Genomic DNA, 16,723 nt, shown 5'->3' with positions numbered 1-16,723 from the left:
TTATTTGTTTATTTTACAAGATATCAACAAATGATTCTTTTCTTCTTTTTTACTCATATTAATCAATCTGAAAAAACAAGTCGATTTAATAAATGTCTAACAACGCTATGAGTTAGAAAATTAGATTTTATGCATATCCATCCATCCATCTTCTGCCGCTTATCCGGGTCGGGTCGCGGGGGTAGCAGCTTCAGAAAGGAGGCAGACTTCCCTCTCCCCCACTTCCTCCAGCTCCTCCGGGGGAATCCCGAGGCGTTCCCAGGCCAGCCGACAGACGTAGTCCCTCCAGCGTGTCCTGGGTCTCCTCCTGGTGGGACGTGTCCGAAACACCTCACCAGGGAGCCGTCCATCCTGACCAGATGCCCGAGCCACCTCAACCTCTTTTATGCATATAAGAAATAAATGCTTGACAGTGGTAATTGTATTCAAAAATCATCAGATGATGACACTTCCCACATACTTTTGGAGTCTCCAGGTATTTCTTTATTTCTATTGAGTCAGGATTGCATGATTTCCCTTTTCAGGAAACGTTTCTGCGTTGTGTGTGAAGCAGATTGGAGCCAGAAAGTCCTGCAGTTTCTGGAGTTGCTCAGCAGCAACTCTGACCAGTTTTTCTCGTCTTTTTTCACCATGTTGGAGGAAATCCAGTTCTTGGTTGTGTCACTACAACATTCTCACCCTGAAGACATTCTGTACAATTTAATGTGCAAACGTTTTCTGATTTGCGTATCTGTGTAACGTTGTGAGTTTGGCTGTAAAGTACCTGCAGTTGTCTGACTGGAAAAACATTATTGAACTTTATTCCATTTACTTTTGCAACTTATTGAAACATTTCATTTTCCTCCAAGTTTTGTGTCACAATAAAAGTGTAAGATTATTCAGTTTTATTCGCTTTCACTAATTTAAGTCAGAATATTAGCATTTTGGTACAATGGTGTATGAAGGCCATTGTAAATGGAGAAGAAAGTACATTTCCATCAAGGAACTCAAATTGTCTTGAAAAATAGGGCATTTCTGAACAGGAGTAGAAAATTTGCAAGGAAAAACTCAGGAATTTCCTAAAAAAAATTCTCCGAGTTCATAAAGTTTGAAATTTTAGAATCTTAAAAACTTTACACGTTTTTCTAGAAAATGTGGGATATTAAAATTTCTGAATTTTTTTTGCAAAGTTTTAACTTGGAGTTTGTAAATTTACAAGTTTTCTCAAGAAAATTTTTGAGATTAATCTCAAAATTTTTGGTGGCAATAAACTTTTGCCATGTCCAATGACCCTGATGCTCCTGAGGGCCTGTGGTGTTACACCTCGGAGAACCACTGGGCGGCGCTAAACGACAAGCCCTTCTAAACAAACGTCTGAAATGATGCATTTTACAGAAATAAACATTTCCAAACACTTTTCCTTGAGCCAAGCCGTTACGTTTGATTCACTGACATCTTAAAAAAACAAGTCAGACACCCAGAAACATTTTATTATTCTAACTGCTTTGTTAAGATGCAGAGCTGGAAGGGAGTCGGTGAGTTGATGAGGATTTTTTATAAGTTACAGGAGAAAACTGTACTTTGTTTAAAGCTCTAGATTTTTATTTTTACAAAAGAAAAACAAAACAAAAAAAAAAACAGGAAGGGAAAAAATCATAATTTATAATCTGTATTTTTTAGACATATTATACAAATGTGATAAATGTATTTAAATGTACAAAAGTGCAAACATGTTGATCTGCAGAACTGAAGCTGATGGACTTCAGCAGCTGCAGCTGCACAGAATAAGGAGTTTCATGGTTTCCAGCATCGCAGCGTTATGCCATGCCGCGATGTTTTCCCAGTTTTCTGTTCCTCATTCGTATCGATATCGCTTCCGAGTCACAGAGCCTGGACTCGCTAGGAGAGGTCAAAGTTCACAGGAAGTAGTCTGGGGTGCGGCGGGTTACGTGTGGCTCTCCTCTTCGAGGCGCCGGATCAAACTGCAAGCTGGACGACAAGAAAGGTTGAAATTATAAATCTGAGCAAAATATAACTTAAACAACAATTAAACAGGGGTCTCCAAACTGCGGTTCAGGGGCCATTTAGGGTGTCTATGGATGGGGACAGGCCTCCATGAAGGCAGAAGATCTGAGAGCAACACAGAACATCTTTACTCTAGATGAGTTACCAGAGGCAGGAAGAGCAGCCAAAAAATCACTCAAGTAAGAGTTCAGATGCTTCATCATAAAAATACTCATGTAAAAAGTACATTTTCTGAAAAAACAATTGAACTGTAACTAGTTGCTACGTCTGTTATAAACCTGAGCCGGAATCGGGTCGACCGGTGCCTCAGGTGGGAAAACGCAGCGGCTCTCACCTGAGAGTCGACTAACGCGGTGAGCGGCAGGTAGTCGAACAGGTCAGTGAAGTACTTCCACACGTTGGCGTTCCCGTATTTCCTTAAGCACTCATCGTAGAAACCGTAGACCTGAGTGATCTGTCTGCTCTCGTGGTTTCCCCTCAGGATGGTTATTCGCTCCGGAAACGAACCTGAGACGCCAAGAGGAAGAAATATCCTTTAGACAACAATGTTTCTCCACAATCCACAGGAGAAGCCTCCAGTGAGTGACCACCTTAAGAGCTATGAGCAGGGAGATGGTTTCTACGGAGTAGTATCCTCTGTCCACGTAGTCGCCCATGAACAGGTAGTTGGTGTCGGGGAACTTCCCTCCGGTCCTGAACAGCTCCATCAGGTCGTGGAGCTGGCCGTGAACGTCGCCGCACACGGTCACTGGGCAGCGCACCTCCTGCACGTGGGACTCTTCGGTCAGAATCTCCTTCGCCTGCAGGAGGAAAATCAGTCACTTTAAACATTAACAACAGGGAGTCCAACATGTGGCCCCGGGCCTTTTGTGGCCCTTGGGCAGATTCTGTGCAGCCCTGAAGTATAAAACAAAGACTTTTTATTTCATTTAAGGTGAAATTATTACCAACATAACTTTCTCCCATAAAAAATGTTCATTACAACACAAATATGGATCTTTTCATGATTAATAGAACAGCGTTTATCCAGAGACTTTTACTGAAAAGCCGATTTTGCTGAACCCAAATCACATTTAACTTAATGAAACTTTTGGAAAGGAAATGATCAACATCCTGTTTTAATAGCCGAGAATAAATTTCCTCAATGGAGACCAAAGGAAACTGGAAACTAGATTTCTTTATTTTCATTCCATAAACATATAAAAACCTTTCTGAGCTTCGGATCCAGGATGAATAAAATCCATTTTGAACAAAAAAAAACTTTAGTTGCTTGACTTTAGTCTTTTTACTTATTTATTTTTATGGCCCTCAAATTTAATGTGATGATTTTACCTAATGTGACAGTTTTAACTTCACCTGCTGGAATCCAGTGAAATCCTTGAAACAGAAATTAGTCAACAAATGATGGAGCGATAACTAAAGGACAGCTCTGTATTTTTTCTCTTTCCAAAACTATTTGAATTTTTTGCATTTTTAATGCATTTCTAAAATGTATAGAAAAGTCTAAAGTATTTCTGCAGAATGTGTCCATTAAAAACAGAGACATCTAATTCGTTGATGGAACAATAAATTATTTTCAGGCCGTTGCTGATATTGGTAATTTATTCCTGCTGCAGTGATGACTCAGCTGCTGCCGCCCGCCTCACAGAGCCAGACAGAAAATAAAATCATTCATGCTTTAAATACACACAACCTCCTTAAAGCTTTACATTTAATTGGGTTACCAGGACAACGTTTCCAATTTATAGAAAAATAAAGGTGATTATTTTTATTAGAAATTAAAGCAAGCTAAATAATTTACATTTGCATGAATTATTGTTTCCCTCTTTTGGATGATAAAAGTTTAATGTTCATCAGACTTTAATTAGTTTATTGATATTTGAGAATTTGTTCTTGCGTTATTACTAAGCCATTATTTCCACTGTATTAATAATTGTCTCAAAACAACAATATTATCACTTAGTACAATAAAATTAGTTATGACCAGCCGTTCCACAAGCACCATGAGTACTGAAACAACTCGGGCGTTTGGGTCACCGCTCATGTCCGATTCGCTCAAACAAACGTCTCCATTGGTTCCTCGAAAGTAATTGTTTTGTTGGATGTTTCTCATGGATCCGGCTGGAGACGCAAAGCTTTCCCTGGCCTGCAGCCGGCGGACCCGTCAGGACGGGTCAGGACGGTTCAGGACGGTTCAGGACGGGTCCAGACGGGTCAGAACGGTTCAGGACGGGTCCGGAGGGGGTCAGGACGGGTCAGGACGGGTCCAGATGGGGTCAGGACGGGTCAGGACGGGTCCGGACGGGTCCAGACGGGTACGGACGGGTCAGGACGGGTCAGGACGGGTCAGGACGGTTCAGGACGGGTCCGGAGGGGGTCAGGACGGTTCAGGACGGGTCAGGACGGGTCCAGACGGGTACGGACGGGTCAGGACGGGTCCAGATGGGGTCAGGACGGGTCAGGACGGGTCCAGACGGGTACGGACGGGTCAGGACGGGTCCAGATGGGGTCAGGACGGGTCCAGATGGGGTCAGGACGGGTCCAGATGGGGTCAGGACGGGTCAGGACGGGTCCAGATGGGGTCAGGACGGTTCAAGACGGTTCAAGACGGGTCTGGACGGTTCAGGACGGGTCAGGACGGTTCAGGACGGGGTCAGGACGGGTCCAGATGGGGTCAGGACGGGTCCAGATGGGGTCAGGACGGGTCAGGACGGTTCAGGACGGGTCAGGACGGTTCAGGACGGGGTCAGGACGGGTCCGGACGGGTCAGGACGGTTCAGGACGGGTCAAGACGGTTCAGGACGGGTCAGGACGGGTCCAGATGGGGTCAGGACGGGTCAGGACGGTTCAGGACGGGTCAGGACGGTTCAGGACGGGGTCAGGACGGGTCCAGATGGGGTCAGGACGGGTCAGGACGGTTCAGGACGGGTCAGGACGGGTCCAGATGGGGTCAGGACGGTTCAGGACGGGTCCAGATGGGGTCAGGACGGGTCAGGACGGGTCAGGACGGGTCAGGACGGGTCCGGACGGTTCAGGACGGGTCCAGATGGGGTCCGGACGGTCAGCAGGCCTGCAGCGCTGCACAACCCTGACCTACATTGTACGCACACGCTCACATCAGTCTGTGAGAATATTGTAGAGTGGAGCAGCGATGAGTGAAGCTGATTAAAGAGTGGGTCACGTCGATGTGTCTCAGGAACTGATCTATTTTCCTCCAGTTTCTAACAAAGTTAAACAATGAAATGAAAAAACAGCCATGAAGCAGAAACAACTATTTATTATCTTAATCATTTTTTGTATTCTGATGATTAACTGGATTAAAAATATATATTTTTAATTTGACCTCTTGAGGCTGTTTATACATTACAAATGAATAAAAATAAGCAAATAAACAATTCCATTTCAAACAAACATTTTATTGCCTAAAATGCAGCAGCAGCCATTTTGTTATTTTAAAATGATGGTTATATGGACTATAATCATATAAAATACCAACATTTCAACATAACTTTACATTCTGGTTCATTATGTTTAAATATTAAATTATGTTTTGATCAGTTCAGTTTAATTGGGTCGCCTCCTCGCCTCCGGTGGTCGCTTATCAACAAGCTGCTAAGTAACAGCAGCAGTTTGGCAGCGTTAAGATATTTGAAACAATAAAATCAGTAATTATTGATCGGCTGATATCAAACTCTTACTGTTCAAAAGACCCCTTAAATAATCTAAGTTTGTTAACTACTACTGTTCGTAGTGCTGTTCAGCGTTACTTTTGCCACTTAGGGCATACCGTAGTTGGGGCGGTGATGACGTCATTACATCGCCATAAGAAAGAGAACCGTTCCTGATATCAGAGGGGGAGGTGGGGTAACAGAGCCACTGCTAATACGTGAGAGGGGCAGAATATGTGTGATCGCCTTATAAGTGTGCGTTAGTGACAAGAGACCACACACACACCTACACACATACCTGAAGCACTCACCCACACCCACCAAATACACCTTGATGCAAATTACTGTTGTTGGACTAAGATCTGTGACCCGACTTGGAATACAGAAAGTAAAAGGTTTCCTGCCTCATGTCTTCCTTCTTCCACCTGCTGCACCACATCTGGTCCTGAACTGAATCCAGTCCAAGTAGTGTTCTGACCGACACTCCAGGTTGAGAGCAGTGACAAACCTGAACAGTGCCTTCAAACCGTCCTGCAAATTAAGAGCAGCCTCAGCTACACTTACATTGTGAAATGTTTCTCAGTTCACATCACATCCTCCATCAGATTTAATTTATTAATGATATAACCTGCAAATTCAATAATAATCTGCTAAAAAAACCTGAAGGAGATTACTCTGATCAAATATTACATAAACCTGAACAGTGTGACCTTTAACCCTCAGTCTGATCCACTGAGGAAATGTTGCAGAACAAACCACAGACAAATGTTATAAGACTCAGTAAACGTTCACACCACACCTGTCCAGGTCAGACGCCTCAGAAACAGTCAGCAACTTCCCGGCTGCCGCCGTGTAATCCCATTAAACCAGTTAAACCAGTTAAACCAGTTAAACCCAGCTCAGGCTCTCCGGCCAATTAACAGCCATAACGAGGCAAACACAAAGGATGACTTGGTTGCACGCTGCTTTCGTCACGCTTACATCGTTTCCTTTCTCATAACAAATTCATTCATTTCTAACAAAGTGGAAAACAAGCCTCTGACTGAACATGAACACACGTCATGAGGTGAGGCGACCATCACCTCATTACATCATCATGTGACATCATCATGTGACATCATCATGTGACATCACCTGTTGCAATGTCATATGTCAACAATACTAAAAATTCCTCACACCCCATTACAATAACTCATGTACTTTATGTAACTGAAATTATTATATAACTGAACTGGAAGGAAAATGGTTTCTGAATGTGTTCCAAATACAAATCTGAAAAGTGTGGAAGGCATATTCTGACCTCACAGGTCTGTCACCATAACAAACTTTTGCTGGTTTCTAAATTGTCCAAGAAGTTATTTCAATAAGTAATATTTATACAAAATATAAAACAACAACAGAAACAAACTAATTAGGAATTTTAGACATTTTCTTTCAAGAAGTTAGTTAAAGATTTTATTATTAAAGTTTTTGGTTGCAGGACAGAAAAGGGAAACGATAATCATACCGACAGGAATTGTCAAGCTAATTTTTACTCATAAAAATGAACTCATTGATTGTTTATTACAGCTTTAGATATTTCCAAGTATGTGAAAGCCTGAACAAAGGTCGTGTTTTCATGCCATCTGAACGTGGGAATCAGTTTGACTGTCATTTTAACCCTGGTGTGATCAGAAACATTCACTCTCCTGTGGATTTACATTTGGTCGCTGATATTTGGAGAATCATAAGAACAGAAACAGATTTTCTAAAAACAAGATGATTCATTTCAAGACTGAAAACTACAAACTATGAAACTTCAATTTGAACAGAAAACAGACAAAGACGATGAAGATCCTTTATTACTTCACTAACAAAGAATCTGATTTCCAGCAAGCAGAGGATTGTCTTCTTTTAAATTACATTAAAGGTAATTAAATAACAAATATTTGGTTTCCCTTCCTACATCTTGACAAACTCTAACATGAAATTTAATTTTCCTTTTCTTTTTGTGCAGACAGAGTGAGTCCTGGGTTGCTTTTTTCTGGGGGGTAGAAGGAAGGATTGCATTGGATGTTCATTTTTATCTATTTTGTTTCTTTTTTTGTCAGTAATGTCTGTGAAGCAGAAAATTCTAATAAAACTATTTAGAGAAAAAACAAAGTAATTAAATAACAAACCAGAACTCCCAGTTCTGTAACTAAACTGTTTCTGACGCTGCAGGCAGAAAAACTCTGGAACGACTGGAAGAACGACGACGACGACGCTTCAGCATTCCTTCCCAACGGCAACCGAAGGAAACTCAGAGAGCTGGAATGCACACACACACACACACACACACACACACACACACACACACACACACACACACACACACACACACACACACACACACACTGAGTCACAGCGAACCATGCTGTCCTCACTCACACCCTCTGCCCTCTGAACAGAACTCCTCGCGCTGCAAAGAACAATCAATTCTGTCCTCTGCTTTTTGGAAGCAGGAGGAAACAGGAGGAAGTTGGAGGAAGGAGGAGGAAACAGGAGGTTGGAGGAAGGAGGAAACAGGAAACAGGAGGAAGTTGGAGGAAGGAGAGGAACAGGAGGAAGCAGGAGGAAGTTGGAGGAAGGAGGAGGAGGAGGAAACAGGAGGAAACAGGAGGACAGGAGGAAGTTGGAGGAAGGAGGAGGAAACAGGAGGAAACAGGAGGAAACAGGAGGAAACAGGAGGAAGTTGGAGGAAGGAGAGGAACAGGAGGAAACAGGAGGAAGTTGGAGGAAGGAGGAGGAAGGAGGAGGAAACAGGAGGAAACAGGAGGAAACAGGAGGAAGTTGGAGGAACAGGAGGAAACGGAGGAAACAGGAGGAAAACAGGAGGAAACAGGAGCAAGGAGGAGGAAGCAGGAGGAAACAGGAAGAAGCTGGAGGAAGGAGGAGGAAAGTGGAGGAAGGAGGAAGAAGGAGGAGGAAGCAGAAGGAAGGAGGAAGCAGAGGAAGCTGGAAAAAGCAGGAGGAAACAGGAAGAAGCCCGGAGGAAGCTGGAGGAAACTGTGTGGCACATTGAGCTGAGAATATCAACAGTACCATGGATGGAGGGAGGAACATTTTCATCCCTCCATAAAGGGAGGGAGCTTTTTTTCTGAAAATAATACAGGCAATAATTCATCTGACAGCCAAAGACAGTTAATGAGCTGTTAAGAAAGAATTGCTTCACTCTTAGGATCAGGTCTGTCATGCTAACAAATATCGTCAGACAATAAGTCGCCCCAGAATTTATTGCAATAAATGATGAAATTGCTGTTTTGCAATCTTTTTTCAGGAATATAATGGTCATCATGGCATAATAAAGGAACCAATTCTCAAAGATCAATAAACTTGTAAATGTAAATGACTGAGATTGTTTTAATTTATCATGAGATTAATTGATTTATTGCTTATTGTTATGACAGTAGAATACGACGTCTGAGCTGAAGCAGAAAATAAATGAATGACATCACTGACATTTAACCTTCAGCACTCATCAGACCAAACATGGCAACGAGTTACTTCCTGTTTCCTGAAGGAAACGGATCTAATGGAAGAGAATTAAAGGAGGAAAATCCTGAAAAATCTGAATCTTCTCTCATTGAAAGCATCAAAACAAAAAGTTTCCATTATTTCCATTGCAGCAGCTTTAATGCATGTTTGAGGAGGGCAGAGTATCCAATATTAATCAAGAGTATAAATACTTTCAGATAAATTCAGGAAAAATAAAATGTTTCCAGATCCGTTTATTTCAATAAAACCTTCAGAAACTTTAACAGAAACTGCAGGCGTTTGATTCTGGGGAATAAAACATGTTTTTTTATTCAGAAATCCAGAAATTTTACTCAAGTAAAAGAAAAGATACTTTTGCAACCAGTTTACAGCAACCAGCAGCAACACAACAACTCCCTCCTTATACACCTGCCCTGTCACTTCTTCATCATAAAAACTGATTATATTTTAGGATTTAATAGAATAAAAGAAATATCCATTTACAAAACGTTTTGGTTGAACACTTGAAGAAAACAGCACTAAAAAAGTTTGAGATTCTGAGAGAAATAAAAAAACAACTGGAAAAACACACTACACTGCAAAAACAAAATCTTACCAAGTAATTTTGGTTTAGTTTATGTTGTAAATATTGTAGTCCACTTAAAATATGACAAAACAAACTTACAAGACACTTTTAAGTCAAACTTCCTTAATTTTGGTGGAAACATTATAATACATTTTTATCAGAGAAATGATCTTTTATAAACATTAAGTAATTATTCACTTAAAACAATTTCCTAAATTTTGCTCATGGGAAACTTTAAGTTAGTTTTCTTAGTGTAAGTGTACCAAGATATTTGAACTTGAACTAGACCAAAACACTTGGTGAGATTGTGAGATTTTAGCAGCCGCTGCTTCATCTGAATGTGAAGATCCTTGAACTCGCAGTGGCCTAGTTAAAGTTAATTGTCCACATTAAGTCGCAGTCGTTGTTTTCAATGTGTTTAATTGGCTGAACGGTTTCAGGCTCCAATGACCGAATGAACAAGACGCGCTGAAATCCGTCCTATAGGCGCCATTTTAAATGTCTGGGAGCAGAGAGAGCAGGCGAGATGCTGCTCGTCAGTGTGCGGTTTGACGCGCTTTTACCTTTTCGCACAGGGTCTTCACCTGACCCTCGGACAGCTGCTTGCACTCGCCCAGCTGCTCGATCCACTGGTCGACCTCCTGAGTGAACGCCTTTTCGTCCATTTCTGTTTCGTCTTCTGACGGCAGCGGTTGCTTCAGGGAAGCGCGGCGGTCAGGAAAGCGGCTGGTTTCTGTCGCAGCTCCACTGCTGGGTCCAGTCAGTCCAGAACCTCGAACCTTCAGCGGCCAGTCGCTGTGATTCACTGCGCGAGGCTGAGCAGCGGAAAAGGCGTCAACTGGAGAACAACGACGTCTGTAAAGGTGGCCGTCACTACGCAGCCATTTCCGGAAGGTAAATGGCTGCGTCCATCTATACCATTTTAGAGTGAGACACTAGTTAAACAGACTCAAATGTTGCATTTAGCGTTTTACTCCTATCACTTTGAAGCAGTGGTGGAGCTAGACTTTTTTCCAAGGGGGGCCAAAGGGTGAGCAAGGCTTTATCAGAGGGTCCATATACAAATGGACCGTTCCATTGAACGAAAGGAAAAAATGTTTCCGTTCGTTCAAAATTAATTAATATAACTAGTTAGGTTATAATTCAAAGCTTTCATTTGACATAGCCTACTTACACTTCAGTCATTATAAAACTTAATGGTTTTTCACATATTCTTACCACACATTTCAAGCAAGAGCTGGGAGATATAAAACATTAGGGCAGCATGTCACTAAAACATATGTTAAAAGAATCTGTCTAAAACACGATCTACCAGCACTAGCATGGCTAATATAATAAACGAGGCACTATGCAGCGGTGCACATCTTTTTTTTTTCTTTTTAGAAATGTATGACCAGTGCCGCCTCTCATTAGGAAGGTAACAGCGGTTACTGCTGAGCGGTAAAATGTTGGAAATACCTGCAAAACTCCTAGACGGTGTAACTCTAAAGCCGTTGATGTGTTTTGGATCAAGCAGGACCCACATGTCAGTTTAACCAATGAACAGCGTCGGGAAACGGGCTGCCTTCAGGGACAGTCTGAAATTACAGTTTTCCTGGCAAATCTTTGCCGATCTCATAAGTATTATATTTTAAAATTACAATTTCCAGTGGGGTGGCACTAGGGGTGACAAGGCTCTGTTGGGGTGGCAAGTGCCACCCCATCCATCCATCCATCCATCCATCCATCCATCATCCATCCATCCATCATCCATCCATCCATCCATCCATCCATCCATCATCCATCCATCCATCCATCCATCCATCCATCCATCATCCATCCATCCATCATCCATCCATCCATCCATCCATCCATCCATCCATCCATCCCTAGGAGTCTCCAGGGACATGAAGTTCCTCCAGGTCAGTTCCTGTCTGCTGTGACGTTACTTCCTGTTGTACCCAGCTTACCTCAGGATGGCTGAAGCTCATTAATGCATCGTCAAATATGCAAATAAAATCTCTGCTCCGTACTACTTCCGGTCTGCCATGACCTGATTGGTTCAGCTTGACTCAGCGGCTGACAGGAATAAAGGCTGGGTGTGATGACAGCAGCTCTGTGATTGGCTCCAGTTTAAGGGAGTTTTCTATCGTCGCTCCCTGGAACTTTGCCAATGATGCGAATTTTATATGTATGAATGACGTCACTCTCAGCGTTAGAGCGAGTAACAGAGCAGAAGCCGTCCGTGACCTTAATTCCGTTAGAAACACATGGAAGCAGCTCATAGCAGCAGTAATCTGATGGGTTTCATGTTATTTGGACAATGAATGAGGAGGAGCATGTGAGGTCACTTCCATTTCATCAAACCAAACTGTTGCGTCATGCTGGAGACTGTGTGACTTGGAGGTACCAAGCACATTAATTAAACACAATGAGGCCTTCACTCATAAATAACCTCTGACCTCTAACTCTCTGATGGAGAGTTTAACTGAGCTTTATACATTTTGACTGAAATTTATACCAGTTTTCTTTTTACAAAATGATCACGTTTTGATCAGATTTAGTGAAGAACGAAAGACTTTTTTAAGCCTTTCACAGATTTCCAGTTGGATTTTGATCTGGCCTTTACATGCATTTGAATTCATTTAAACATTTGCTGAATGTTTAGTGTTTGACCTGCTGGAAGGTCAAACAAACCTCAGTCTGAACTGAGAAGATGTTTAATAGATTCGGTCTTCCTACTATTTACCATTCAGTCGTTTAAAAGGGTCATAAAAGTGCTTTGAAGAATTAATGTTACTGCTTCATTTTCTTCCCATTCACCCTTTTCTGCAGCAGAAAGCCATAAAATGAAGCACATTGCTTTTAATTTGTTGCTCTTGGTTATGATGAAATCATATAACTGCTTTCTGCTTTGCAAAGAAAGGAGACAAGCCACAGTGTTGAAATGATTTGAAGCAGACTTTATCATCTGGGGTCATTCTCGCTTCAGTTTTATTCTGTCTAAATTAACAGGTAAATAAATACTACATGGATATTCATGCATTTCCAGGACATTTTCCATGTTTCTTCATGGAGCGACAGGCATCTTCTGCTTCCTTGTGTTTCACATTAACAATTTATTAAACACTTTGTGAATAGCCTTGTGGTGTAGCTCATTTTTCAGAGTGCTCTGCTGGTAGTTTTATCACTTCTGGGACAGAGAGACAGATAAAACAGAAAGAGAACTGGCCCTGGTTCTTCTGAATGAACATTGTGTTTCTCTGTGAAGCTGTTCCTCTTTCCTGCAGGCATCCATTGATACAGAAATTGCTGGCATTAATAATTTCCCATAAAAAGTGATCTTGGCACAGGATTAAACCAGCCATTTTTGGCTCGTTTTTGTAAAAATCCAGTTTGTTTGTGAATATGCATTCAAACTCTGATATGACCCAAAACAGCAAACTTTGTTTAAAGATTTCTGTCTGGGTTCGGTTGAAGTGAACTCTGGTTCAGTTTTGAATGCACATGTGATCGCCAACCGGAGACCGCTCCAAAAGCAGGAAGTGGACAACAATGCAAGGCATTCTGGGTAAATACAACCAAAACAAACTCCAGAGTCTAATGCTAAAGACTCTGGAGGAGAAATGACATGAAATGCTCCAGCCACTAAAATCTGACTCCTCCATTTTTGTCTCCATTTGGTGAAATGAATTTAAAGTCTGAAACTGATGAACTTTGCGTCTGGAAGTTGTTCCCAAAAATGGATCAGAACCATAATTCTCCCCCGTGATATCTGATTCTTTTGTGTTTGAGGTGTTGTCTTCTGTAGGCGTGTTTCTACATAAAACAACAATGTCTTCAGTCAGAAGATTCTTCAGTACTGCTGTAACACAGACTGCTACAGGAGATCCTTCCTGACCACAGTCATCAGGATCTAAACAACTCTTCAAAAAACTTCAATAAAATGAGAAACCACAACAATTCATTGCTGTCTAATTTTTATTTGAAATGAATAGAATTGTTATTCAGCAGGGAATTGATTTATTGTCAAACAGAGAGGAAAAATAAATTATGACATAATTAAAAAGTCATCATTGTTATGGTTTAGCATGGTGTGTTGATAGAGTTTCATGAAAGCCAGTTTTAGGATATAAAAGGAATGACCTGTTGGTCATTGTTACACAAGAGAGCAGGAGACATGCCCATGTAATGTAACACAGAAGCTTAAGCCAAAGTAACCTGAACTGCATGGATTATTCTAGTATTAACGCTGCCATTCAGACTCGTTAGCATCAACCTCAGAGTTTGTGCTACAGACTGGGTCTAAAATCTGAGCACCTGCTGCAGCCAGCGGGTTCTGGACTGAAGCCCGTTTGATTCCAGGAAAACAGACGCAGGTCGCATGTTTTTGCTGGAGCCGGATGAAAGGCCTTGTAAACAACACTGTCATTAAAGCAGTGCTTCTCAATTATTTTCCGTTACGCCCCCCTAGCAAGAAGAAAACTATTCGCGCCCCCCATTTCCCACCGTGACTATCCATCTCTGCATAACATTTTTTCCTTATTAACATTTTTTTCGCTGAAAAAACTCTAGCGGCTTATCGGCGTGATTGGGATGTAACGTATTTAAGTGACGCGCTAATTTATTTGGCTTCATGCTGTCCGCTGCGAGCATTTTTAGACACAGCAAACACACCGGTCTTTCCTCTTCTCCAACTGTAGTCACAGTGAAGCCAAGCGCTAAATAAGATTCGTCGTATTTCCTCTTCTTAGCTTTCGGTTGACTTTCTGTTGTCTCATTATCTTTGTCTCTCTCCGCTTTTCTTTTCATCCCTGTGAAAAACTTTTTCATGTTGGGGGTTGTTGAATAACGGAGGCCAGAGACAGAACGCAGTCGGAGCTTTTGGTTGACTTAACACTGCTAACCAAGGCAAACCTGTTGTCTTGTAAGTCGTAAAATGTTGCACTGTCGCAAACGTGACAGAAGTAACAATGAGAGCGCCACTGCCGCCTACTGTGCGCAATTACACTTTATACTAGTACTGCCAAAAAAAAGCCTGTTCCCCAGGATCACACGCCCCCCCAGGTATCGCACCGCGCTCCCCAAAGGGGGCCCGCCCCACTATTTGAGAAGCACTGCATTAAAACGACAAGATGATGATGATGATGATGATGATGATGATGATGATGATGATGATGATGATGATGATGATGAATGGGTCGTTATGGAAAGTTGGATGGAGATGCTGGGAGCTGGTGTCCGAGGGGAGGCGGAGAACAAAACCCTCCCTGATGAGTCGCCATGTTTCTCCAAAAATACCAGGCGGGATTGTAAAACATCTGTGAAACATGACATCGTCTGGTGCATTGTGAAGACCTGATGTTGCCCAACTTCATGAGAACTGACAGATATTTGTCCTCTCCCTGTATAATGTTACAAAAATGCAAAATTTATCCAAACTTTCTGCATATGAGGAAAAAGAAGATCTGCAGCTAATTCGTCTTTTTCCACATGGAGTCACTTTTTCAGGTCGATTTTCACAGGTAGAAAACATCTGAAGTTTACTCCCTTCTCTCTCTACCAATCGAATCCAGTATTTTACCCAGAAACCCTGAAACCATGACAACAACAGGATCATCCTGAATGTCTGGCGCCCTCTGCTGTTTGAAAAGAGGAAGTCCATTTTAAAACTAAAACACATTTCTGTTTATAAAATACTGTAGAAAACATTAGAATGTGTTGGGTGAACATCTTCCTCTCACTATAATAACAAATCAAACATGTTTAGCTTTAGTTTGTTAAATTGAGAGAAGAACAGAAATGGAGAAATAAACTGACTTGCAGAGACAAAGAAAACTGGAAGAATTGCACCTGCTGATGCAATTCAGCGATTTTAGCCACTTCTATTCTTTACGAAAGCATTATGTGATTTCAGCAAATCATATAATGAGGATGCTTCATCCCTGGTGTCTTCAGAAATCCTACCACCACATATTTTAGTGATGAGTCAGACAAACCATGCAGCCCGTTTCACAAGGAAAACAATGAAGAGGCAACGCCTTGCTGGATGTGAGATAATAACTTTAATAAGTTTCACACAACTCCTATGGTTTTCATTCACTAAATATGCAGCTCTTCACAAAAATGCTCGTAACCATTTTAATATTTCAATGTTTTTTATTTTTTGTCACTGAGATTTTAAGTTCTAGAAAATTGTAAAGTGGAAAAATACAATATGAGGATGAAGTGAAAATTACATTCATATTTAGCTCCCTTTGCTTTAACGTAAAAAAAATCCAGTGTAACCATTATTAAAAAAGATCACACCTAAAATAGTTTAAATATGGAACAGCTCATAACTGTCACAATTCTGCAGTGTTTGGGCTGCATCTGTGTATTTGAAAGATAAATTCCTCATTTTCACCCTTTGAATTTAGGTTTTTAATTTGTTCAGGTATTTCTGAGAATGGAGTTTCAGATCAGACCATGTCAGTCTTCTTGACAGCAGCTGCCAATGTGATTGGTCTGACATGGATACAGAATCTGTTCCTGTTTTAACACAAGTTTGAGCATTAAATACGTCAAGTGTTCAGATTTACATCTCTTGAGCTTTAAACTGACCAATGAACAGTTCAGCTCCTGACTGAAAATACTGACACAAAGCTCAGTGTGTGGGGGTGTAGCTCAGTGGTAGAGCATTTGACTGCAGATCAAGAGGTCTCTGGTTCAATTCCAGATGCCCCCTGATTTCTGCTCATGGAGGATCCATGACCTGACAACAAATATTGATGTGGACTGACAGAAATCCTAACTTGTTGTTTAAACATGAATCATGTGGTCAGATGTAAACACTCTTGGCTCAAATCCAGATGTCTTGTTTAACTTCTTTGATTGAATGGAGAGTCATCTTTGACAGCTGCTGTCGCTGTGGATGCTTCAGACTGAATCCAAAATGCATCAGAGTGAAACTTGCTGTTTACATTGTCTCTTGAGCAATGAGCAGCTGTCA

General features: G+C 41.5%; 1 protein-coding gene and 1 non-coding gene across 2 annotated transcripts; one reads left to right on the top strand and one right to left on the bottom strand.

The window, feature by feature from the left end:
* Positions 1-2,510: 2,510 nt before the first annotated feature.
* On the bottom strand, positions 2,511-10,418 carry ppp2cab (protein phosphatase 2 catalytic subunit alpha b; the record flags this gene model as incomplete). Its single annotated transcript, XM_055051257.1, has 2 exons — positions 10,317-10,418; positions 2,511-2,804 (listed from the first exon to the last, which is right to left on the bottom strand). Coding segments are annotated over exons 1-2 (396 nt in total), but the record flags the coding sequence as incomplete, so codon positions are not given.
* A 5,969-nt stretch (positions 10,419-16,387) lies between these two features.
* Positions 16,388-16,459, top strand: trnac-gca (transfer RNA cysteine (anticodon GCA)). Its single transcript has one exon. It is a non-coding gene; the product is annotated as a tRNA-Cys (tRNA).
* The last annotated feature ends 264 nt before the right edge of the window (positions 16,460-16,723 follow it).

Source organism: Poeciliopsis prolifica, unplaced genomic scaffold (genome assembly GCF_027474105.1).
Source record: "Poeciliopsis prolifica strain line A6 unplaced genomic scaffold, Auburn_PproV2 SCAFFOLD033, whole genome shotgun sequence".
Classification (NCBI taxonomy): Eukaryota; Metazoa; Chordata; class Actinopteri; order Cyprinodontiformes; family Poeciliidae; genus Poeciliopsis; species Poeciliopsis prolifica.
Note: the sequence above shows the minus strand (reverse complement) of the source record. Positions and strands in the feature narration are given on the sequence as shown.